Source organism: Haliotis rufescens, unplaced genomic scaffold, assembly GCF_023055435.1.
Source record: "Haliotis rufescens isolate VD_foot unplaced genomic scaffold, xgHalRufe1.0.p SCAF_1, whole genome shotgun sequence".
NCBI lineage: Eukaryota > Metazoa > Mollusca > Gastropoda > Lepetellida > Haliotidae > Haliotis > Haliotis rufescens.
In genome coordinates, this window is record NW_025963779.1 from 79,272,939 (window position 1) to 79,298,300 (window position 25,362).

At 40.7% G+C, this 25,362-nt stretch overlaps 2 protein-coding genes across 4 annotated transcripts; both read left to right on the plus strand.

The window, feature by feature from the left end:
- Nucleotides 1-344: 344 nt before the first annotated feature.
- On the plus strand, nucleotides 345-11,540 carry LOC124143782 (deleted in malignant brain tumors 1 protein-like). 3 transcript variants are annotated; one of them, XR_007222757.1, is made up of 8 exons: nucleotides 345-460; nucleotides 1,071-2,330; nucleotides 3,095-3,285; nucleotides 4,718-5,118; nucleotides 7,573-7,700; nucleotides 9,399-9,595; nucleotides 10,342-10,742; nucleotides 11,322-11,540. XR_007222757.1 is itself a non-coding variant. In XM_048401668.1 (5 exons), exons 1-5 carry the CDS (start codon nucleotides 382-384, stop codon nucleotides 5,877-5,879), a joined length of 2,115 nt encoding a protein of 704 aa, XP_048257625.1. In that variant the 5' UTR covers nucleotides 345-381; the 3' UTR covers nucleotides 5,880-5,899. The 3 variants fall into 3 exon arrangements, 2 of the variants coding, with proteins under 2 accessions (XP_048257625.1, XP_048257628.1); XM_048401668.1 differs by lacking the exons at nucleotides 7,573-7,700; nucleotides 9,399-9,595; nucleotides 10,342-10,742; nucleotides 11,322-11,540 and adding an exon at nucleotides 5,696-5,899; XM_048401671.1 differs by lacking the exons at nucleotides 1,071-2,330; nucleotides 7,573-7,700; nucleotides 9,399-9,595; nucleotides 10,342-10,742; nucleotides 11,322-11,540 and adding an exon at nucleotides 5,696-5,899 and having other exon boundaries at nucleotides 346-460.
- A 2,575-nt stretch (nucleotides 11,541-14,115) lies between these two features.
- LOC124127451 lies at nucleotides 14,116-22,088 on the plus strand. The gene is made up of 5 exons (XM_048401678.1): nucleotides 14,116-14,899; nucleotides 16,119-17,369; nucleotides 18,449-18,645; nucleotides 20,778-21,175; nucleotides 21,867-22,088. Exons 1-5 carry the CDS (start codon nucleotides 14,851-14,853, stop codon nucleotides 22,048-22,050), a joined length of 2,079 nt encoding a protein of 692 aa, XP_048257635.1. The 5' UTR covers nucleotides 14,116-14,850; the 3' UTR covers nucleotides 22,051-22,088.
- Nucleotides 22,089-25,362: the final 3,274 nt, after the last annotated feature.

Sequence of the window (25,362 nt, forward strand, 5' to 3'; positions counted from 1 at the left end):
TGGGCTGTGCACATGCTATGAAGACGTTTAATGTATTGATAACAAACTATTACCAGGAAAGTTATATCAGATTTGAATGAGAAATTTGGTTATTATCTAAGACAGATAATTAACACATAAATCTTATCATAATTTGTTTTAAAAAATTAACAAGTTTTGAAATATACTTAGCTTACCATAAAATATATCAGTTTTTAATAGTAGGATTAATAGGGCAAATGCAACGGTTTGAGCCATGTGACAATGTCCTCTCAAATTTTCTGATTGTTATCTAGTTTATCTCCGTATCTCCTTATCTATGTTCAGATGATAAAATCTACAATGTATGTTTTAGTCATGGGACCATCTGCAGAATGTCACACACTTTTACTTACCCACAACATGGTTGCTGTCTTTTTCAGGACAACCATGGACGCCAAAGGCTTACTATTGCTGGCCTTCCTTATTGGCATGGTTGGAGGTAAGAACTAACATGGCAAATGCGTATTATTCAATTTGTGAGAATTGTGACCTTCATTGAGTGTCAGGACAATACCGATAATACTATTTTTATATAAATGAGTGTCGGTGATGTAGCTTAGTGGTTAAAGGGTTCGCTCGTCACGCCGAAGACCCGGGTTCGATTCCCCACATGGGTACAATGTGTGAAGCCCATTGTCCCCAGCCGTGATATTGCTGGAATATTGCTAAAAGCGGCGTAAACCTCACTCACTCACTCACTCACTCACTCACTCACTCATGATCTACTTTTTACAGCTAGAGGTTCTAGTTTCAAGATTATGTCGTTTAACAATGCTGTTGCCGTCTATAAGTCATGTTTGTAAAACCTTATAGCACGCTAGGCAATGCAGCTGCATCGCACTTCACATATCTAACGCGTCTATGCTATATTAATTTCCAATGTCCTCTTTATATTTTCAAATGGCACCTTATCTTGTTTATGTGTTTATGAATAAACACACTGATATCCAATTTGCATTGAAATGCGAAATAATGTGTTATATGTGTATACACAATAAGAGGACAGTATATTGTAGAATGCACAAAATCTGCTTTGTGTTTATCTCCAGCTAAGCCTCGGCACACAGGGAGAAGATTTGTGGCATCACTATTCCCAGTATTTAAAACAGCCACTCGGGATACAGATGCTGGTATCCTCTCCATCGCACATAAACAGACAGGAAACTGCACCGTGATTAACAGCGACGGCAAAGTATATAATTTACAACTACAAGACAATGTCACGACAACACAATTCAATCTTCCCATCATATCAGAATTAAAACTTGGATCGTATACCGAGAGGCGTGCTATAGAAGTTGAATGCACGACCGACGTTTTGCTCTATATGCTCATCCGTCGACATACCAATGGAGGTGCTGAAGCCTTTCCTGTACTACCCGTGGAGTCACTGTCTGGCAGATACATGGTGCCTTCTGTGGTAGATAATGCACTGCTGGGCGTCGTCGCTGCCTCAGACAATACAACTGTCACTGTTCAAGTTAAATCTTCCCGGAAGTGCGCTTACACGTTCCAAGGCAAAGCTTACAGGCGGGGAAACCAGTTTACCGTAGTCTTACAGAAAAGAGTAGTTCTCCAGCTAGCTCGTCCCGAATTCAATCCACCAATATATTGTGATTTAGGAGGGTCGGTCGTTCAGAGTAGCAAACCAGTAGCCGTGTTTTCGGGGTCTTCTGCCTTGCCCTATCTACCACGTACTGATAATGCAGATGGTGTTATGAGTCAGGTACCTCCAATTGAAACCTGGGATACATTTTTCTATATTTATCCAGAAGGAGATGGGGAAGATAGTGCTGTTCGGATCTTGGCAGCTTACAACGATACAATTGTCCACTTTGGTTCAGCGTTTGGGCCTAAGATGAGACTACTGAATGAACGGCAATTTTATGAAGCAGCTTACTTGACGGTTGGAAATATCCACTACATCAACAGCTCAAAGCCTATACTTGTCCAACAAATATTTGGAGAATTTCAAAAATTCAGTGTTTACACATCCATCGTCCCTGCCGTTGCTACCTATGGATTTGAATATCTTATACCTGACATTCAAACAACACGCATGCAATATGAACGTCATGTCCGTGTAATCACCAGTAGTAACTGCACATCAAGCATTAACGTTGATGCAAGATGGACATTATATTCAGGACGTTCCTATCACATAGCATCCGTCAATTTCATAGCCCCTGATAACATGACTGTTATAAGAAGTAACTCCCCTGCATGTCCTTTTGCTGTGCATGTAGCTGGTTTTGGCCATAATGAAATGTTTGCATTTTATGCCAGTGGGACCGAGTCTCGGGATCCAGGTTTGTATCAAAACTACACGAGTCATGGGCGGATACAGCTTTTTTGAAAAGGGGGGGGGGGGGGGGTGCACAATTAAGATCTATTTATTGTCTTTGGTGGTAATTTATACAGAAATAAAGATTTTTTTCGAAATAAAAAGGGGGAGTGCGCACCCTCACAACACCCCCACCCCCACCCCCACCCCCACCCCCACCCCCACCCCCCTCTGTATCCGCCCATGCGAGTAAGAGTAATATAACATAAATAACGTACCGTGCATTTACAGTGAAATCCGCTTATCCGGGCCGTATTATACCCGATGGTTGAAGACAAAAATGTTAGAAATGACCTTGTGATGGACATACGTTTCTAAGAAAAAATTGCCTAGAATACTAAGTCCGAACAAACAGAACTTCACTGTATATACCAAGGTGGAGAAGTGGGGCGGTCTAGTGGTCAAAGCGTTCGCTCATCACGCCGAAGACCCGGGTTCGATTCCCTACATGGGTACAACGCGTGAAGCCCCCATTTCTGGTGTCCCCCGCCGTGATATTGCTGGAATATTGCTATAAGGGACGTAAAACAATACTCACTCACTATATACCAAGGCATGTTTTCAGATTATCAATTCCATTGTTTCCTGATGCATCATAATTGCAAATACTTCCAGAAAATACTTCATACTTCCGAGTAAATATGTTTATTTTTATATTTAATCTCTCATTGGTCTGTATGACGACAACGTGGTCATTTTTGTGTGTTCCTGCATTTTCATGTTTTACAGTCCCATCAAACTCTCTCAAACTGACATGCACACCAGAACGCTGGCTTGTTACCCTGGATACAAAAGCACTAGCGTCAGCGGTCGATGTTAATAAGAATATCTACATGTCGAACACATATTGTCCAGGGGTTCTCGACGGTGACCTGCTTGTCTTCAACTTCTCCTACAGTGACTGCAACACAAAGACTAAGGTATGGGTGAGTGAGTGAGTTAGGTTTAACGCCGCTTTTAACATTATTCCAGTTAGATCACGGCGTGTCAGCTTAATTTGGGAGGAAAGCCCGAAGTGATGCAGGTCTCAGACGTTTACCACTTCGGTGAAACCCACGAACACGGGTATGGTACTGACAAACCTAGAAACATAATTGGGGTGAACCGGGATTCGAACCCACAATCATAGGTTTCTGGCGTGCCAAAGGGACGCAACTCTGCACAGCGAATCGCGGCGCCTTAGACGACTGGGCCACCCGTGCCCCCTACTAAGGTATGGATTGACAGTTCATACAAATACGTACTTTAAAGTAACAGTGATAGAAAACAATGTGTGCCACAATAGAATGGCAATTTGTTTGGTCCTGTGAAGGGTCCACAGTGTATATTTGGGATCGGGGTCCTCATTGTGATACTGGTTCATTTAACCGCATCACTCCTTTTATTCATTATTAATCCGTCCCGTGAAGATTCCGGGTTAGTATTGGTCTATAGCAACCCATCCTTGTCGTAAGAGGCGACTGACGGGATCGGGTGGTCAGGGTCGCTGACTTGGTTGATGCATGTCATCACGTCCCAGTTGTGTAGGTCGATGCGCATGATGTCAATCACTGGATTGTCTAGTGCAGACTCGATTATTTACACATCGCTGTCATATACCTGGAATATTGCTGAATGCGGCGTTAGACAACAAACACACATTACCTCTTCTCTTCTCTTTGCATCTCTTCTAAGAGCAGAGTCGATTGTACGATTCCGACAACATCATGAACATGCGTTAATTAATCAATCAACCATTCTTTATTTACAGACTGAAAAGGCCACAGGCCCAAAGTATGTTTAACATACAGTAACGCTGGGTGCAATAGGAATAAATATATCGTGAATGATATCCCCTGAATCACTATCAAAGGACCCGTGAAGATTCCGAGGTAGAATAGGTCTGCAGCAACCCATGCTTGTCGTAAAAGGCGACTAACGAGATCGGGTGGTCAGGCTCGCTGACTTGGTTGATGCATGTCATCGATCACAATTGCGTGGATCGATGCTCATGATGCCAATCACTGGATTGGCTAGTCCAGACTCGATTATTTACTGACCGCCGTCATATAGCTGGAATATACCTGAGTGCGGCGTTAAACAACAAACAAACAAACAAACACTATCAAAGAGTGATGATACCAGGTGTTCTCGACTCGGTGTGCGTATCAATTGTTCACCTACAACAAACACTGGAACATGAGTATGGTATAAGTCAAAATAGGGAATTGCATAGGACTTCATTTGTGTCACGTTTTTAAATGTCCTCCTTACGTGTACCAGCATTATGAATGCTGTAACCCTGATCATGATAGCGAACCTCCATGTAGTAAAAGTTCATGCTTTAATCATATCGACACGTTTTTGTTCCAGACAAACAACGCATTAATGACGTTTAGTAACTACCTTACTGAGTATGAGAGAGATCCTGAAACAGATCTGGTGACCGGTTCAAAATGGCGTTACAACCTCGAATGTGATCTTAACATGCATGAAACTGACGTTATTAATTCCGTTCCCGTCAACTCAACTGTGTCTACTGGACAAACATCTGGTAATGTCGAAGAACACGAAGCGGCCGTTACGTTTTACACTGACAGTACTTATGAAAATGAAATAATGGGAAACCCTTTGAAGATGGACCTTGTCTCAGATGTCTATGTTCAGGTTGCGATGAAGGATGTTACTGACCTCAAACTGTTGGTGGACAACTGCTACCTCAATGACAATAACGGGGCGGACAACTCTACAGCTGTGGCACTTATTCAGAACAGGCAAGTACTCAATCCTGACAACAGTAAGGCGGTATCATTTCCACTGCAGTTTTCCACACGTACATATTTATCGCTAAATTGAAATAACAATTGTAGCGACTATTCAGAGGGGATACGTACCTAACAAATTGATATGCCAAATTACAGAAAGCTAAAACTGGATAATATCAATAAATATCAATAGATATCAATAAATCTGCGTGTAGGCTTGTCAAGTAGGTTATAGCCAGGTGTGTGTGTGGTTGTTGGTGGCGGGGGCGCATTGGGGGGGGGGGGGGGGGCTTGTTGCTGATTTTACAGTGCTAGCCAACTGAGATACCATGCCACAGTTTAGCATGGATACCCCACTCAGACAGGGTGTACTGACTCCGAGCCGACCAGTCCATGTTTTAGCCCCTAAGTGCCGAGAACTAGGCAAGGAAACAACACGTACCATCTTTTAGAGTCTTTTTTGTATGACGCGGCCGGGAATCGTACCACCGACCTTCCTCTCTCCGGGTAGACTATCTATCCACTGGGTCACGGAGGCGGTCTCGCAGATGTTAAATGTATAACAAACTGTTTTCTTCTACTCAAGGTGTGAGGCGAATCACTTCACCCATGTAAAAGGCCGTGTCGATAAGCTTACCCGGTTCTACGTCGATGCTTCTCAGCTGAACAAGCGCCATGACAACATCTACGTCACATGTGACGTCACCTTTTGTTCACTGACAGACTTTTCTCAGAAATGTCAAAATGGATGTCAGATGAAATCGGGTTAATAAAGGACTATTTCACACCATACTTATTCCCTATTTTATAATTTTATATTGTTGTGTTTGGATGTCGTAACTGTAACTTAATAAATTCGAGATATATGCAACACAATGCCTAAGGGTCGTATTCGTATCCCTGCCACATGGAGCAAACTAAGGCAAACATGGGGCAAACTTAGGAAAATTGTCTCGAAACCTCACGACTGGGAACAGTGAACGAATGTCTGTTTAAACGCCAGCTATGTCTGTGTAAGTACCTGTAAATGCAGGTAAAGACCTGTAAATACTGATCTGGGGTAGAATATGTCTTCAGCAACCCATCTTGCCGTAAAAGGTGACTATGCTTGTCGTAAGAGGCGACTAACGGGATCGGGTGGTCAGGCTTTTTGCTGACTTGGTTGATACATGTCATCGATCCCAATTGCGTAGGTCGTAGGTTGTCAATCACTGGAATGTCTGGTCCAGACTCGATTATTTACAGATCGCCGCCATATAGCTGAAATATTGCTGAGTGCGGCGTTAAACAACAAACAAACAAAACCTGTAAATACTCGGGTCTCGATCTGGCTAACCAGTCATGTTAACATGACTACGCATTTCCCCAAGTCACCGAGCCTGTCCTCCGATCGACATTTCAGTAGCTTAAAATTTCCAGATGATGTTGTGAGATTTATGCACCAGTCGCATTGGTCGTGGTGATTAGGTTCCCTTGATATACACGTTTTATACAATAATTGAAGACGTGTCACATGCATATACACCGACAACTATAAACGTATTAATCGCTGTAAGGTTGTATTCAACACCCGGTCTCGTACAACTACTGACAATGACGGTCAATTTAGAACTCAAAACGTCAACGTCTCGAATATACACCGAACCCGATTCCATTGGGCCTGAATGGCAAAATAGTGATGACACCAGGTCTTCGCGAAAAAGGTAACCATTCCATGCTCTACCGGTAGCACCCGCTGCTAACACAACTTACATAAGACATTTAGTGCGTGTTTGTTGCCTAACGCCGCACAGCAGTACTCCGGCCTTAATTTTCATTAAACAATAAATGCTAGTGAGTAAGGAGTGCCAATACATAGATATACACACAAGGTAAACGTCAGTTCATTGCCATATGTGGACATATGTGACAAAACATGTGCCCTGACTACAATGTGCTATATTGTGACCCATTCGGTTATCAAGATGTCACGAGATAGAGCATAATAAACTGGAACAGTTCTAGAACTTTCGTTCGACTTTGATTTTTGGTGGAGAAAGTTCTCATGGGTTGATAGGGTGCTTAGAATCGTTTATTTATAGGCCGCTGTAAAAGGTAATATTCTCAAAATACAAAGAAGAAATACGTAGTTATACACGAATTAGACAACATAATATTGTGACGTATTTCCACAAGACCATATGTATTAAGAAAAAATGGCATGGACATGGACCATTATTATCGTTTAAAACAGCTTACCTCTGCTTCATCTGGAATGATAACGTGAAACCCACACTGTATGTTAATATTTGTGGAAATTACCCTGAAGCGAATAAGGTAAACCTTTTGTTTATCATAATTCTCAGCAACGTGTATTTTTTTAGTCATACAGCACAGTTGGAGGTTACCTTGTTATTAGGTCGCAACTTTATTAGTTGGACATGGCTATCTTCAGGTTTGTGTCGGATACACTTTGTGTTACAGACGGCCACCTGCAGTATTTCCCACTTGATGTCCGACTGATAGGTTGACATACTCCAAATTTCGGTACTGAACAGTCATGGATGTGAAATTGTTTCTGCTGTTGTCCTCTGCTGTGGGGGCAACTACAGGTGAGAGATACATAAATTTACTTAGTTGTTGGGTTTCGAGTTTTACTGTAACTCTGTGGAAATTTAAAACTTTGTCAGAGAATAAAGCACTTTAATCATGTACAATATTTCAATAATACATAACACTGACATGAAACCACGAATAATTGATAATAAGCTACAAACGCAATGATGTCAGAGTTGGTCAATATCCTATGAAAACGTGCGAGAGAAAAAGGTTGCATTTCATCTTTGAGACATTGTTCTCGGGACTGTTCGGACATTGAGACATTGTTCTGGAGACTGTTCGGACATTGAGACGTTGTTCTCAGGACTATTCGGACATTGAGACATTGTTCTCAGGACTATTCGGAAATTGAGACATTGTTCTCAGGACTGTTCGGACATTGAGACATTGTTTTCGGGACTGTTCGGACACTGAGACATTGTTTTCGGGACTGTTCGGACATTGAGACATTGTTCTCAGGACTATTCGGAAATTGAGACATTGTTCTCAGGACTGTTCCGACATTGAGACATTGTTCTCAGGACTGTTCGGACATTGAGACATTGTTCTCAGGACTGTTCGGACATTGAGACATTGTTCTCAGGACTATTCGGACATTGAGACATTGTTCTCAGGACTATTCGGACATTGAGACATTGTTCTCAGGACTGTTCGGACATTGAGACATTGTTCTCGGGACTATTCGGACATTGAGACATTGTTCTCAGAACTATTCGGAAATTGAGACATTGTTTTCGGGACTGTTCGGACATTGAGACATTGTTCTCGGGACTATTCGGACATTGAGACATTGTTCTCAGGACTGTTCGGACATTGAGACATTGTTCTCAGAACTATTCGGACATTGAGACATTGTTCTCGGATCTATTCGGACATTGAGACATTGTTCTCAGAACTATTCGGACATTGAGACATTGTTTTCGGGACTGTTCGGACATTGAGACATTGTTCTCGGGACTATTCGGAAATTGAGACATTGTTCTCAGAACTATTCGTACATTGAGACATTGTTTTCGGGACTGTTCGGACATTGAGACATTGTTCTCGGGACTATTCGGACATTGAGACATTGTTCTCAGGACTGTTCGGACATTGAGACATTGTTCTCAGAACTATTCGGACATTGAGACATTGTTCTCGGGACTATTCGGACATTGAGACATTGTTCTCAGGACTGTTCGGAAATTGAGACGTTGTTCTCAGAACTATTCGGACATTGAGACATTGTTTTCGGGACTGTTCGGACATTGAGACATTGTTCTCGGGACTATTCGGACATTGAGACATTGTTCTCAGAACTATTCGTACATTGAGACATTGTTCTCAGGACTATTCGTACATTGAGACATTGTTTTCGGGACTATTCGGACATTGAGACATTGTTCTCAGGACTATTCGGACATTGAGATGGTGAGTAGTATTTCTTGGACGTTCCCTAGGACCAGCTCTGTAGAGAATTCGCACGCCATGCACTGAGATAGGCAAAGCCTTGTCACCGGGTCTGTTTCATGAACAGCTGGTGTTTGCGCCTTTAAGTTTTTCATCAGTAGGTGTTTGGAATGTATCTGCGTGTATTCATTCTAATTCTAACAACTTGACCTCTCAGTCTGTATGTTCACATTAAACAGCCTGTTGTCTCTCTGAGACTCAATAAATTAAGATGACCGTTCAGTTTTGTATTTTCTCTGCAGTCATGCGAGACGTGGTTAATCTAACATGCACACAAGAGACTTGGCAGGTTACAGTTAACACCCAAAAGCTAGCTTTCATTTACCCGAACTCTGTCAGTGAGAACATCTACCTGTCGAACTCATTTTGTCCCGGAGTCCTGCAAGGCAATCAACTGATCTTCAACATATCCTTTGATGACTGCAACACACAGCTGAAGGTATGAAGCACATCCCCTAGCAACTGCGATCCCCTAGTTGATTACTTCAGGGGTCGTAATGATGACGACTTTTATGTGTCGATGCACATGTACTTTTGAATTAAGTATGGTTTTAAAGAAGACATAGACACAGAGTGACTGAGTAATTTGGGTGCTTTTAAAAGTATTCCAGTTTCACCGCGGCCTGTCAGCTCGAGGAAAGCCCGAATTGATGCAGATCTCAGACGTTTACCACTTTGGTGAAACCCACGAGCGCGGGAAACGTGCTGACAAACCTTGAAACATAATCGGGCGAACGCTTTAACGACTAAGTTACCCCACCGCCCCCTCGGTGACACTATACCGACAGTTAAACAGGGCGTCATGAAATATTTTCATTTCACGATACACATTTGTTTGGGTATTATATTGTAATCAAGTTTTATAGAAGACCAGGTCTAATAATGCCCCCGTTAGCTCCACCTTGCTGTAAGACTTCCATGAGGATCTGACTGAGTCTGTGACTCATCGTACCCTCATGGCGTGAATCCATGCTCACTTCAGTCACCGGTTTACCTGGACCAGATACTTCTCTGACGAGCCACCGTGATATTATTCATTGCTGACAACATTCGATGGTGATATGTTGAAGAATGAACATGCAGTATTTTGTTCACACAACTCACTGCAAACCCCAAGCCAAAATATGTTCTCAATTGATACCATTTTAATCATGCATAAAATCCCCAATAATCATTCATTTTCAGACGAATAACATGTCCCTGAAATTCAGCAATTACCTCATAGAATATGACGTTGATCGCCAAACACATTTTGTCACTGGTGCAAAATGGCGCTATGACCTTGAATGTGATCTTCCCCCAAACGCAACTGATGTCCTCAGTCTGATTCCTATCAGCAACAACTCGGCCACCGCTCAGAAATCCAGCAATGTAGAAGGACATGAAGCCGTCATAAAGTTTTACAGGGACAGCTTGTATCAAAACGAAACACGCGGAAACCCCTTGGAGGTCAGCATTGGCACACGTGTATATGTTGAAGTTGGTATGGCAGGGTCAGCTGATGTCAAACAATTGGTGGATAACTGCTTCGTCAGTGAAAAGATTAGACCCGAGGCGACTACGTCTTTGCCACTCATTCAGAACAGGTTATTGCCTTTTGAATAAATTGGTTTAGTAAATTATAACTATCAAAATTGGTTTATCAACTGAAAAAAGGTAACTGGCTATGAAACATTTATAAAAATTGGATATATCGCTGCCTACTCAGAAGAGATAAGTGTTATCTTTCTGACTGAACAGATGGTAACTTGTCAATGTTTTGTTTTAAGAACAAACAAACCTACCTTTTGAAACAGTTTCTTTATAAGTCGGTCGTGCTATAACATTGATAAACATTCAAGCATGTTACTGCGATTTGTTATCAATATATTACAAGTAACGGTAGAATTACTAGAATGTGTAACTGCAATATTAATGGTATTGTTTGTAATCATTTCAAAATGTACTCATATGTGTAGTCACACTAGGTTTGGATCTGGTATTAAGATTCATAACAAGTTTTGAAATGGGAAATTCGTCATCTAAGGCGACCATGTATTTTGTTATTGATCTTGTGTAGTATTGCTGGTAGCATAACACGGTCAAATATATATAGCATCGTAATTGCGTTGGAAAACGACATTGTAATATATCTGTCTTGCTTAAACATTATCCTCTCACTTCAGATGCGAGGCGAACCATTTCACCCACATCATTGGTAGAGTGGATAACACTACCCGTTTCTACTTTGATGCCTTCGATGTGCCCCATCACCATGACAGCGTCTATGTCACATGTGACGTCAGTTTCTGTTCGCTATTGGATTTCTCGCAGGAATGTCAAAATATTTGTCAGAAGCCAACCCTATAGGGAAAGGCTGGGAACAATAAATGAATATAACCATATGTGAAGAATGTAGTTATCTCATTAGTGTATTCTGGTACAATACGTTTGTATGCAATGTTAAGGTGAATAGAGCAGTACCATCTGGTGGGCATGTTCAAAATATTGTACCACCAAACTAAAAGGTAAATTAACTCCGAATTCGAAACGAATAATCCAGAGAAATGTTACTGTTTATTACAAACAATGTAACATACTCAACGTCAATAAATAGCTACCTGTTTCAAAATTATGAGTGCAACATCTACTTTAAAACTTAAAGGCTCGTTTTATATATTAATGTATTGTTTATTAATTTATAAGATGAAAAATTGTAGTCGGTATAGGTACCCATGGATACACATATTTAAACTAATATATTGGCACTTCTGTGTCTAGAAAAATAAAACTGTCTAATATTAAAGTTTTAAAAATGCCATAATAAAATCAAACTTTTATTTATCATATTTGAAATGTAATGAAGGTTGTACTTGGCAACAAACAGAAACCATTCATCCATAAACTATTTTTTAAACAACATGCACCAATTAACCCTTATAAATATTAAGATGGATTTCAGTGATTTCTACTTCTTTTATTTTATGATGAACGGTGTTTATACAACATTGATATGGGTACCTATACAATGAAAATATCTTTCATTTTTAAAAGCATGATATTCAGACATCAAGGGCGATTGCGAAACGTCCAAAAAGCGATCAGCTGATCCCACCGACCCGCTTCGAACGGCTATCAAGTGGTTCACTATTACAGTATGAGCAGTCGTGGTCATCCCTGCTGTATCATTCAATCACGGAAACTATATTTCAGGACATGATAATAGATAGATCATTGTTTAGGCGAAAAGATCCACTGTCCATACACCAGCGTGAAATTGCCGATCGAGGTGAAGGCTGTGCTGGTGAACTGTCTAGGAGTGTGATTGTAGCATGTACCGCTCGTATCGTGCATACCACATGCGCCGTCAGTTTAAGGTTGGACCGTCAGTGAAACTTGCGGGTTAGTGAAGGGAAGATAAATTGCAAAAGACGGACACACTGCTACGTTCACTCTGGATAAAAGTGCGCGCGTGCGTGCGTGCGTGCGTGCGTGCGTGCGTGCGTGCGTGCGTGAGTGAGTGAGTGAGTGGGTGGGTGGGTCGCTGGGTGGTTGAGTGAGTGAGTAAAGGAGTGAGTATGGTTTTACGCCGCTTTTAGCAATATCACGGCGGGGGACCCCAGAAATTGGCTTCACAGATAATACCCATGTCGGCGGCGTGATGAACGAAAGCTTTAAACAACAGGCTACCCGACCGTCTCTCGGGACAAAAGTTATTTATGGAAGGTGATACTACACGTACATGTATATCTTGATCCCCGACAGTATACCATACACCACAGCATCAACATTTGAACCTTAGTATACATTGTGGTTTTTTTCTCCTTGAAACATGAAAACGAAAGGAGGCATGGTTAAAGGTTTTGTCTGGTTTCCGCTTGCTGTTTCCGCGAACACCTGGTGTCATCATTGATAGTTTTGCCTTTACGCCAAATGGAATGTTTCGGCAGATAATCGAGATTGATTGATATATAATATTATATATATATATATATATATATATATATATATATATATATATATATATATATATATATATATATATATATAAATTACATTAGCCAGTAATTACAGTTCTTCCCAAATGCCTTACCAGTTTTATTTTCGACTAAACAGCCCTCTATTTATCTTTTTTTGTCTAAAATGTGACTTCGTTAACGTTTTACCTTTTAAGTTATGCTCTATTTAATATTTAGAGTTATGTAAAATGAGGCTTGACAGATTTCAAACATTCTGTTAAAAGGATTTGAAAGATTCCATACATGTCAAATTCAATCATTTTATGCATTTATGGCGGGTTATTTTCACATCAGAGTATGATTCCCTTACTGAAGGACCACTGGACCATGCATGCTTGCCGTTAGAGGCGACTAACGGGATCGGGTGGTCAGGCTCGCTGACTTGGTTAACGCATGTCATCGTATCCCAATTGATGTCAGTCGTTGGATTGTCTGGTTTACATTCCGCAGTTATATGGCTGGAATATTGCTGAGTGTGGAGTTACACAACAACAAAAACAAACAAATGCACCCCACCATCACATTGCCGAATACTGCATAACAAAGTCAAACTAAGTGTGGATTGATAGCAATGCAAAATGTGAAGACACATCCGCCATCAACTGACGCTCTTAACTTGGGTCGCATGACACACACTTTGTTATCCTATTCAGCACTTCATTATCACGCCCGGTTAAATCACTCGTTCGGGGCCATCGGCTGGAACATCGAATATTTGTACCGTTGTAAGGCAAACTGGGTGCGATGTCCAGGTACCTGCTGTGGTTGAGTAAATCTGAATTCGATGTCCCCAGGTACCGGACAGTAAGGACACAGTCTTTTGCAGGCAATATGAATGTACATGGAGATCACTGTACATTGTGTAATAAGTATCACGTCGTCAGTCTCAGTGCATGTCCAGTCATCTTGACGGTTGACCTCAACACTTAGCCCTTCACTCACGTGTAATAATCTCAATGTAATGGTACGCGTGCGCCACTTTTGTCACAGCAGATTGGAGCTACTAACAAAATAAAGTGCTTTACCTCTATAATCAACTTCTCAGTTAACTCACAATTGGATAATTCTTAATTGTAACAGTCATCCCAGTTGGTCACTTTAGTCCCATTTGATTAAAGTTTACTGACAAAACGTTGTGCTTTACTCTTACCCAGTTATTCTATATTTACTTGTAAGATTAACTTCTCAGATAACTCACCCACAGATTAATTTGGTGGGGGTTTAGAACAAAATGGTATCTGACATAGTAAAATCTTATAAGCTCTTTACTCACAAATCCTCTTCCTCCAGCCATATATGTCCACTACCAAAAGCGTCTACCTGTCGATGTCCCGGTCACCTGCGGTTATTCGATGTCTCTGTTCTATTAGTTTTGGAAAATTCGATGTCCCGGTCCGACACCCTTTATTCACTGTGGATTTCAACTGGCTTCTGACTCATTAATCCCATGGCTTCCCCGTTGTTTTGATTATTATCTGTTTACAATAATCAGACCCCTTAAAACAAATCAGCGAGTGCATATTAACATTAAACTCCCCATCGAATAACTTGAAATATTTTCTTGTTTACCCTTATCTTTCGTCCGCTAATCTGAAATTCTACAAAGTATGTTTTAATCGAGGGACCATCTGCATTACTTCTCACACTTCTACGTACTCAGATTCACAACGTGACCTCTCTCTTGTTCGGGAAAGTCATGGAGCTCAAAGCTTTTATGTTACTGGCCTCCATTGCAATTGCTGCAGGTAAGAATTTACACAAAAGTAATAGACCATAGTTATTATAAATGGTTGTCTACAGTACTTTCATAACATTACTGACAAAAATATATAAATATAGCATCCTTGTATTTTTAAATCCAAGGCTTTCTTACAAATCGTGTAATTGCCAGGTTCAAACTTCCGATTAGGGTTAGCCTAGTGGGGTAAGCGTTCGTTCGTAACGTCGATGACCCGGTTCGATTCCTCACAATTCCTCAATACAATGTGTGAAGCCCATTTCTGTCGTTCCTAAAAGGTGCTAAAAGCAGCCTCTAACTCACACCAATCAATCACATCGACTAACAACAGCCATCGTCGACGTCTATGTTTAACAACCCATATATTCACTTCCATATATATTGATGAGCCTTAATACACGGATCTTATGACGATACAGATTGAAAGGGTGTGGCAATGACACAGTACAATATATCTGTATACCATACATCTCAATGAAGTAGAAGTAAAACAAACATGTCAAGGCACGGCCTTTAGGTGAAAGATAGAAACAGCTTAAGATGGCATTACCAGTACAAACTAAACTGACAAAAAACTAATGGAGATGTACCACAAAGATGAAATACCACAGTTTCTTTACAAACAGGTATTAACCAACTTGTTTGACCTGGTTGTTTGTTATTACCCATAGGGTTAGAAATAACCGAGTTCATAAAAATCGCATATGCTAGGTGCAAATATCACTTCGCGCGCACTAGTGTATTATGTTGGCGTAAGGTCGGAATGAAGTCACACTAGAAACGACGTCGAAGCTGAAGATTCTAGGACAGCGGTGGTAATCACTGAACTTTTCTCAAGGGGAGGTCAAAAGGATTAAGAAATAATGGTAATAAAGAAATTATTACACTCACATGTGAATCATACTAACTTTACGAAACTCGTGTAAGAATTTATGTCTAGTTGACATACACGTGAGTGTAATAATCTCAAATATGATTATCAATACATACAAATTGGTACAGTAAACTACGGTTATAACGAACGCACTGACGGATATAACGAACTTACTTTTTTGGTCCCGACTATTTGTTGTAGTTATGTTGTATATATGCTTATAACGAAGTACGGTTATAACGAACTAAAATTAGTAGTCCCTTTGAGTTCGTTATAACCGTAGTTTACTTTATATGGATTAGATGCACTATGCAGGTATGCACAATTTCACCTTTCTTTTGTTTAACTCCAGGTAAACCCATGTACACTGGAAAAAGATTTGTTGCCTCATTATTCCCAGTGTTCAAGACTGGATATACAGATAAAGAAGCTGGCACCGTCTACATCGCACACAAACAAGAAGGCAACTGTACCGTGATTAACAGTGACGGCAATGTATATAATGTCCTGCTCCAAGACAATGTCACAGTAACACAATTCAACCTTCCGCTCATTTCAGAATTAGCACTTGGAGGCTATGTCCAGAAACGTGCTATAGAAGTTGAATGCACGGCATATGTCACACTTTATATTTTGAATCGACGACAGACAAAAGGGGGTTCTGAAGCCTTTCCTGTGCTACCCGTGGAGTCGCTGTCTGTCACACACATGGTGCCTACTGTACAGCATAATGCTCTGCTGGGCGTCGTCGCTGTCTCAGACAACACAACTGTCACTGTCCAACTGAAGTCTTCAAGGGGATGCACCTACACCTTCAATGGCACAACATACAAGCAGGGAAGTCACCTTACCGCAGTTTTAGAGAAGAGAGACGTTCTCCAGATAGCTCCTCCAGTACTTCATCCTCCCATGTACTGTGATTTCACTGGATCTGTCGTGCAGAGTAGCCATCCAGTAGCCGTGTTTACTGGATCTGCTGCTGCGAATATTCCAATGGATAGTTCCTCGGATTCTGTTATGAGTCAAGTACCTCCCGTTGAATCTTGGGGAACAAGCTTTGTTGTAGCCCCCTCGACAGAACGTCGTGTGATTCGGGTCATTGCATTTTACAATCGTACAACAGTTCACCTCATTTCAGAATTTGATAATAACATGATACGTAAAGATGAAGGAGAATCCTACGATCTGAGTGGTTACGGTACAGGAGGTATCCAATATATTAACAGCACAAGGCCAATACTTGTCCTACAAATAATTGGAGAATATAAAAAATATAGTGTTTCCACTTCCATTGTCCCTGCCATAGATAACTATGGTGTTGAATATATTATACCTGACATTCAAACGACCAGCATGAAATATGGACGTATTATCTATATCAACACCAGTCCAAATTGCACGTCGAACATTGACGTTGACGCAAAATGGACATCAAAGGTATCGCGTTACTACCAAGTCGCATTAACGACAATCAGGGCCCCTTATAACTTGACCACCATAAGAAGTAACTCAATAAACTGCCCATTTGCTGTGCGTGTCACTGGCCTTGGCAATGAAGAAAGGTTTGGGTTCTACGGCAGTAGAAGTATGCTTCAAGTCGAAGGTTTGTACTCAAAACTTAGTATTGGTGTATAGTGTAAATCCTATTTCCTTCCCTTCTTTGTTCTTCTTGTGTAGGGACACGGGTGGCCCAGTCGTCTAAGGCCCCGCAATTCGCTGTGCAGAGTTGTGTCCCTTGGGCACGCCAAATATCTATGATTGTAGGTTCAAAATCCCGGTCGCCCCGATTTTGTTTCTATGTTTGTCAGTACCATACCCGTGCTCGTGGGTTTCACCAAAGTGGTAAACGTCTTAGACCTTCATGATTTCGGGCTTTCTTTTCACATGAAGCTGACACGCCGTGATATAACTGGAATATTGTTGAAAGCGGCGTTAAACCCAACTCATTCTCGCTTCTTTTGTTTATTAGAAGTAATCCATGCCAGTCTCTTGATACAGACACGTATTGTTCATATCATGACAATATCTAGAATTTGTTGAACATTTTCTGTCAAGATTTGGGCTACCACAAATAGGCAGTGCATTTGCATTAAGTATATATATTATGTTTCTTTGTTTGAGCTCTTATTACTGTCGTCGCACATTAATAATGAAACTTACGATATCAAAATCAGTTTCTACAGAAACAATACACACAGTATAAGTACACATTACAATAGTTTACAATTAAGTAGATACTCAAATCATGTAATCAACAGAGAATCGTCTAAACAAATGAGTGTAAAATGGTAAATTGATACATGATTTAAATCAGATTGACCGCACGATAATACAGATTCATGCAGTTAGTACAATAAAAAAGAGAAAATGTTGATTAAATAAGTAAATATTTATTGTAAGGAATAACCCAACAATAAAGATAGGATGTATTTCATTTCAATTGCATACAAACACGTACAGTTACCTTTGGCGGACATGACACATTCCTATTCCTAGTGTTTTTTGTGATCATTTTTCAATACCTGTACAGAATTGCCTGACAATTTACAAAATAAGATGGCACCGTTTTATCACTGAACAAAATTCTGACATGGAAAGACAACTTTCGTGGGTGATTGTCTTTCAGATAATGAATGCATTTTACTTTAAAAGTTATGCTCTATTGGGATGTTCCATTCGCAGCTCTGCCTGGCGCAGTTAAGCTGACATGCACACCAGGGGCCTGGCGGGTGACGATGGACATACACAAACTGGCTCGAGCCTACCCAGTTGCTGTCAGTAAGAATATCTACATGTCGAACACATATTGTCCTGGAGTCCTCATGGGAGATGTCCTCGTCTTCAACTACTCGTATAATGATTGCAATACAATGACCAAGGTATAGTTGAAAGCAGTTTGAAAATGCCAAGTGACGAAATTGCCTATGCAGTCATCACTATTACAATCACGTTTAACATCACAACACCAGAAATAATTAATTATCCGTCGGCTACAAGTTCCCTTTCGTTCTGTGAACTCTGTCCACCAAATGTAAACTTCAATCACCAAATGTGAACGTGCTTTCGGTTATCTCAAACACAAAATTACAAGACGTGTATACCAGTTCACCATGGTTACAACACGTATATGCCAGTCACCATGGTTACAACACGTATATGCCAGTCACCATGGTTACAACACGTATATACCAGTCACCATGGTTACAACACGTATATGCCAGCCACCATGGTTACAACACGTATATGCCAGTTCACCACGGTTACAATACGTATATGCCTGTTCAGCATGGTTACAACACGTATATGTCAGTTCACCATGGTTACAACATGTATATGCCAGTTACTTTACAACCATTTGACCTCCGAACACATTAATGGATGTTTCAAATGTGACGTAAGTGCCATTGGAAGAATCATAAGTGACGGTTTAACTGTGTTATCGGAGTGCATCGTTTTCGTGATTATATTTGATTCATTTCTATTTAATCGAAAAAATAAGAAATACGTGATTTCGGACATCAATTTATGTACTTTTTTTCACTTTTCTGATGATAACAGAACGGGTGGGGGTCGGGATGGGGGTTTTAGCTGTTGAAAGAAGTGCAGTGTTGTATGGGTGGGCAGTGCTATGTCTCATCAGAAAAGGCAAAAATGTTACATCCCGTGGGATGCTGTCCGCTTGATATTGCTTATGCCCAGCACAGTCCGGCATCTTCGCTTGAAAACAAACTTTTGATTCATAGTGGACCCGAAGTTTATATCTGTTTCTATCTTGGACGTAAATAGAGGTTATCACGCGAGTGTGTTTGGGGATGATAAATATCCTGCATTAGGAATAAACATTGTATTTAGCGAGCTTTGGCGAGCTAAATACATAGTGTTTATTCCTATAAAGGATATTTACCATCCCCAAACACACAAGAGTGATAACCTCTTTATCATATAATGTCATTCTTTAATTCTTTAATTCATAATCGCTTTCCCTCTCTCACAAACATTACCAAAACATTGCGAGTTTTCCTGGAATGCGCGCATTAATATTTATTCCGTCACAGGGTAAGTGATGTGTCAGTTGGACAGTGACAGTAGCCGATATAGTTCCAACTGAAATCTGTTTCTTATACAGTGTCGAAGCAACATATACGCAAAACAACAATTGTTTTTAATTGCCTTTCGCGGCAATCCATCGGTCTGTCCGCTAGAGTAACTGCCCTTTGTCAAAGGGAAGCTACTCTAACCCTAGTCTATGAGACATCACGACCACGGTCAGACGTTGTTGACAGTCGGTCTGTCCTGTCATAACGTTAAGAAGTGTAGTCAGATGAGCACACAGCGAAAAACGAAACAAGGTAACAATTCCAACATATTTCGGCCAAATCTAACTATTTTAATTTTTGTAGAAGGTTTCAAGCCGAAGAGGTCTACAAGCATAGATGTGGCTACTGATCCCGCTTGGCTAGGCCTCGGGCCCTCGTAAAATTGTTTCGAAATTTATATCGCAGAAGTTGCCAAAACTTATAAAATGCCTTAGCTACGTCACATTTAGACTATGATTTTCAGTATATTAGAATGTTCTTTTGATGATGATAGCATTTATTCCTGTAGTTTATCCAGATTCCCGATGGTTAATTCTGACTCGATCGCCGAATGACGAGGGTGACGCCATGTTTGTTTATAAACAGTGAAAGTAGTCCCTACTTGACCTTTGATAGTTGCATCTCTATCCGCATATGACCCTAACGGATATCGTCTAATGCCTTTGGGTTACGAACAGTGATATCTCTGAACATTCTTACTTCTTCGTTAGACCCGCGAAGACCCGGGTTAGAATTGGTCTTCAGCAACCCATACTTGTCCTAAGGGGCCTCTATGCTTGTCCTAATCGGCGACATAAAGGGATCCGTAGGCCAGGCTATCTGGAATATTGCTGAGTGCCGTGCTAAAGAACAAACAAACAAACATCTTCAATAATGTTTATATCTGTGACCATAACAAGAACATTTTGTTTCAGAAAAGCAACACATCGATGACGTTCAGCAATTATCTGACTGAATATGAAAGGGATCCCGAAACAGATCTGGTGACAGGTGAAAAGTGGCGTTACATCCTTGAATGTGATCTTCCCACTGAAACTGACACTATTAAATTCGTTCCTATCAGTCCAGTTGCGGCTTCAGGACAAACATCTGGCAATGTCGAAGAACATGAAGCAGTTATCACGTGTTTCAGTGACAGAGCTTATAAAAATGAAATAATGGGAAACCCTTTGAAGATGGACCTTGTCTCAGATGTTTATGTTCAGGTTGCGATGAAGGATGTTACTGACCTCAAACTGTTGGTGGACAACTGCTACCTCAATGACAATAACGGGGCGGACAACTGTACAGCTGTGCCACTTATTCAGAATAGGTAACTCTTTATAAACATCAGCAAATAGCAATGATATAGCAACTGGGTATAAACTCAACACAGACATAACAACACAAGATGAAAAACGTCAACCTAATCTGGCACCTGTAACATTTATTTAAACTCGTCAACTGAAGTGTTTGCCGCGCAATGTTTGTGGCCATGCCAGTACTTGACTGACATATCTCAAGATGGCCTCTATATATTCCTAATGCAAACAGTCAGATACGCAGCTATTGTTTAGTTATGACTTCCCCAGCATGGTTTGGTTACATGTTGCACAACATGCTATAATATACTTGACAACAACTGTAAGGAATCATGAATATTTGGCGGGATATTTTCTAGTAAAGAATGAGCACACAATTTCATAAAAATATCAATAATTGTTGTTGAGTACCTGCTGAAAGGCTTACCGAGGGGAAATACGGTATGATCTACCTTCTGTGTGGTTGTGTACTGCTATCGCCATATTTATCATCTACTTTAATAGTCAAAAAAGGAGATTGAAATGAGAAGCGTTTGTTTGCCAGGCGATAATTTGTCTATGTTTTGGCTCTGTGCAATACGTATATCCATAGTGAAGGTACAAAAACCCATCACTATTCATATCACTGAATATACATTATTTTACATGTAAAGTTACAGATATTATAAAATAATCATTGTTTACCAACTTCTTCCTCTTCAGATGTGAAGCCAATCACTTCACCCATGTAATAGGCCACGTCGATAAGCTTACCCGGTTCTACTTCGATTCTTCTCAGCTGCCCAGTCACTACAACAGCACCAACGTCACCTGTGACGTCAGTTTCTGTTCACTCACAGACTTCTCTCCGGAATGTCAAAGTGGATGTCAGAAGACATCCCAGTAGGGTAATAGATAGGTTTGATTAAAGACCAGGCCTCAGCATGAAATGGTATATGTACTTTTTTATCACGAAGAACAGTGTCATGTAATGGTTCCTGTTGGTAATGAACGGTCATGAAAGCTCTCATGTGAATTATGTGTACATGTAGATTTTACCATGCGTAATTGTAAGACTAAGAAGACAGTGGTGACACTTCCATTGTACTGGTGGAAAGGAAATGGCCCAACGTTGTTAAATATTCTTTTGATGTCTTTCTGTTGTATTTTTTGTTAGGAATGTTTGTTTTGTTTTCTAAATTTGTCAAAAACAATTAGCGAGCGCTACCGGTATCGCAGGAAGTGCTTACCCTTTTCACGAACACCTGGTGTTATAAGTGATTTTCTGAATTTATGTTTTCATCACTATTTTGCCTTTTACGCCACATGTATAAGAATATATTTGGGCAGATAATTGAGCCTGACGTTTAATCTTAGTTTGTTCCTTAGGGGGCGAGGTTTGCATGTGCTTGCGCACGTGTATGCTGATGGTTGGTTGGGGTGGGGTGGGGAGTGCGTACGTGTGCTAGTGTGCGGATTTGGTTGAATGGAACGGGGGATGAGGAGTCGTGCGTGTGCGTGTGCGTTTGGAAGTGTAGTTTCACTATTTACCTTACAATCACAACGTACTTTCCATTCTTGCTGAAGGTTAATACGTAATGTGCGGTCACATAAGTGTATGAACGACACATTTTGGCGTTCATACGTTTTTCACGACACTTTAATCTTGAAATGACGTCAACACTGACGGACTACTTCAACACTCCAGGGGAAATCCCTGAGAATTTCCAAGCACGAATACATACAGAAGCGTTCTTTCTCATCATTTAGGACAATGTCACATTTATTCTTGAACTATACATTGAGATAAGTCAGAGAGTTTGATTGCATGCCCGTTCAAGGATGTCCTCGCTACAGCCCATCCTAGAGAACAAAACGAAGAAAAGCACATCCAAAGTATCGTAGTATCGTCTCGCTCCGTGTCTAGGCTACAGTGACAGTCTACAGCAATATATGAATTTACCTGAGTATCTATTTGACACATCTTTACAATCACCTTTCAATGATCGTCCAATTGACCAGTGGTGTGTAAAACTTGTAATAGCCACGGGTCCATTAACAACGTCGGAAATCTCTCCCGTCACGTTTATCGTTTCGGCCATTTTGACGTCTTGTCCTTGATATAAATGTATTACGACGCGCTGTCATTGTAACTGACTTAGTGAGGTAGTTCTTAACAGATCTTCCTCATCCAATAAGGATATTATTTGAATACTTTTGCTGTAAAGGAACTATAAAAGTTGTTCCTGTAGAGCATGTTAAACATACATACGTTCATGTCTCCTCTCGTTTTGAGGAACTATTTTATTCCGCGATACAGCGGGTTTTTGTATGGCTGTCAGTGTGAACATGAAGTCACACGTACTAAATAGCATTGTGTATGGATCTAGGTCTACATCATTTCATGTAAACAGAGTGATATAAAAATGTATAAGAATTGACTTTCACTTTGTGTGAGTTCATTGGAGTATGAACCTTCATAGTGTGAGGGCCAAACTCCGCAAGCTCCGACGTTCATATAATGATTGGCCCTCACTGTATGAAGGTTCATCACTATGTCCCCAAGGAATCGGCTTCGGTGTTTATTCGAGGCGTTGACGTTTTGAATTCTGAATCGACCGTCATTGTCAGTAGTTATACGAGAGCGGGTGTTGAATACAACCTTAGAGCTATTAATACGTTTATAGTTGTCGGTGTATATGATTGTGACGCGTCTTCAATTATTGTATAAAACGTGTATATCAAGGCAACCTAACCACTACGACCAATGCGACTGGTGCATAAATCTCACATCATCATCTGGAAATTTTAAGCAACTGAATTGACGATCGGAGGCCCGGACGGCCCGGTAACTTGGGGAAATGCGAAGTCATGTTTACATGACTGGTTAGCCAGATCGAGACACGAGTATTTACAGGTTTTGTTTGTTTGTTTGTTGTTTAACGCCGCACTCAGCAATATTCCTGCCATATAACGGCGGTATTAAAACCAGACAATCCAGTGATTGACAACATTGACGTCGATCTACGCAATTGGGATCGATGAAATGCATCAACCAAGTCAGCGAGCTTGACCACCCGATCCCGTTAGTCGCCTCTTACGACAAGCATAGTCGCCTTTTACGGCAAGCATGGGTTGCTGAAGGTCTATTCTACACCGGATCTTCACGGGTTTCCACGATGCAATTGATGATGAACATCAACGTTACGTCAGGAACTACAGCAGTAGTCGGTTAAAATTGTATTCCAATCGCACAAGCGCACATTAATGAAACAATTAGTTTAGTAATCGCCCATGATTAGTTACTCCTAAACCGTGTACAACAAGCTACATGTTTTAAGACACATGGTTATAATAAGGGGCAATGAGTATTACAACGTGACTACAATGTATATTAAAGACTATGATTCACCCTAATTTTATTCATTGCAAAAATGAGTGCAGCGCAATGGGGTCACTGAGACGGATGTTACTGGGATTTATGATCAAAATAGTTGTCATACAATATAAATGAAACCGACAAAAAACATTTCCATTGCCTTAAATCTCTACTGAAAGCTCTGTCCATTGTGCGGCCCCGACTACTAGTATATCATATGCATGTGTTTATGACTCACTATCAATTAGTCATGAAACCAGGTATTCGCAAAAAGATTAGCGTATCCTGCCCCACTGATGACGGTAGTATAAACTAGTGCTTCGAGCAAACATTGAGTGTCGACATACGCGTTTTAAAAGTGAATTATTATCATCATTACTATTTACAGATTAAAATACAAAATGCAGCAAAGAGGGTTTGGGTGATCCTGGCACAGTCAGGCTGGTTAGGCTCACGTCAACACGCAGCCCAGTCAGCGAATGGAACTTCTCCCAGGAAGCGCTGCCTAGTCAAACCCACCGAGCAATTTACGGAGAATATGAAGACTCCCAAATGCAGCCTTCTGCATTATTCAGATTGTCAGAAGGGATGTATTCCAGGTAGCAAACCCGGGTGCTCTCCCACGTCAGTCAACAGATCGGGAGGTACCAAACCTAAGGCACCGAGAACAATGGCGAATCGGACAACCTGGTACTTGGGATACAAGCATGACATTTCGAAAGCGAGGTCCGCATATTTTGCCATGTTTCTCCTTAAACTTGCCAATTACATTATGGTCAAAAGGGACAGAAAACTCAATGACATAAATGTTTTCATTGGATTTATAAAAAAGGACAAGAT

Bases quoted from the DNA above. Each gene is read 5' to 3' on its own strand.
- LOC124143782 (XM_048401668.1), top strand. From the start codon at position 382: ATGGTTGCTGTCTTTTTCAGGACAACCATGGACGCCAAAGGCTTACTA. The intron at 461-1,070 runs GTAAGAACTAAC...GTTTATCTCCAG, and splicing joins CCTTATTGGCATGGTTGGAG to CTAAGCCTCGGCACACAGGG. The intron at 2,331-3,094 runs GTTTGTATCAAA...CATGTTTTACAG, and splicing joins GACCGAGTCTCGGGATCCAG to TCCCATCAAACTCTCTCAAA.
- LOC124127451 (XM_048401678.1), top strand. From the start codon at position 14,851: ATGGAGCTCAAAGCTTTTATGTTACTGGCCTCCATTGCAATTGCTGCA. The intron at 17,370-18,448 runs GTTTGTACTCAA...TTCCATTCGCAG, and splicing joins AAGTATGCTTCAAGTCGAAG to CTCTGCCTGGCGCAGTTAAG. The intron at 18,646-20,777 runs GTATAGTTGAAA...ATTTTGTTTCAG, and splicing joins ATTGCAATACAATGACCAAG to AAAAGCAACACATCGATGAC.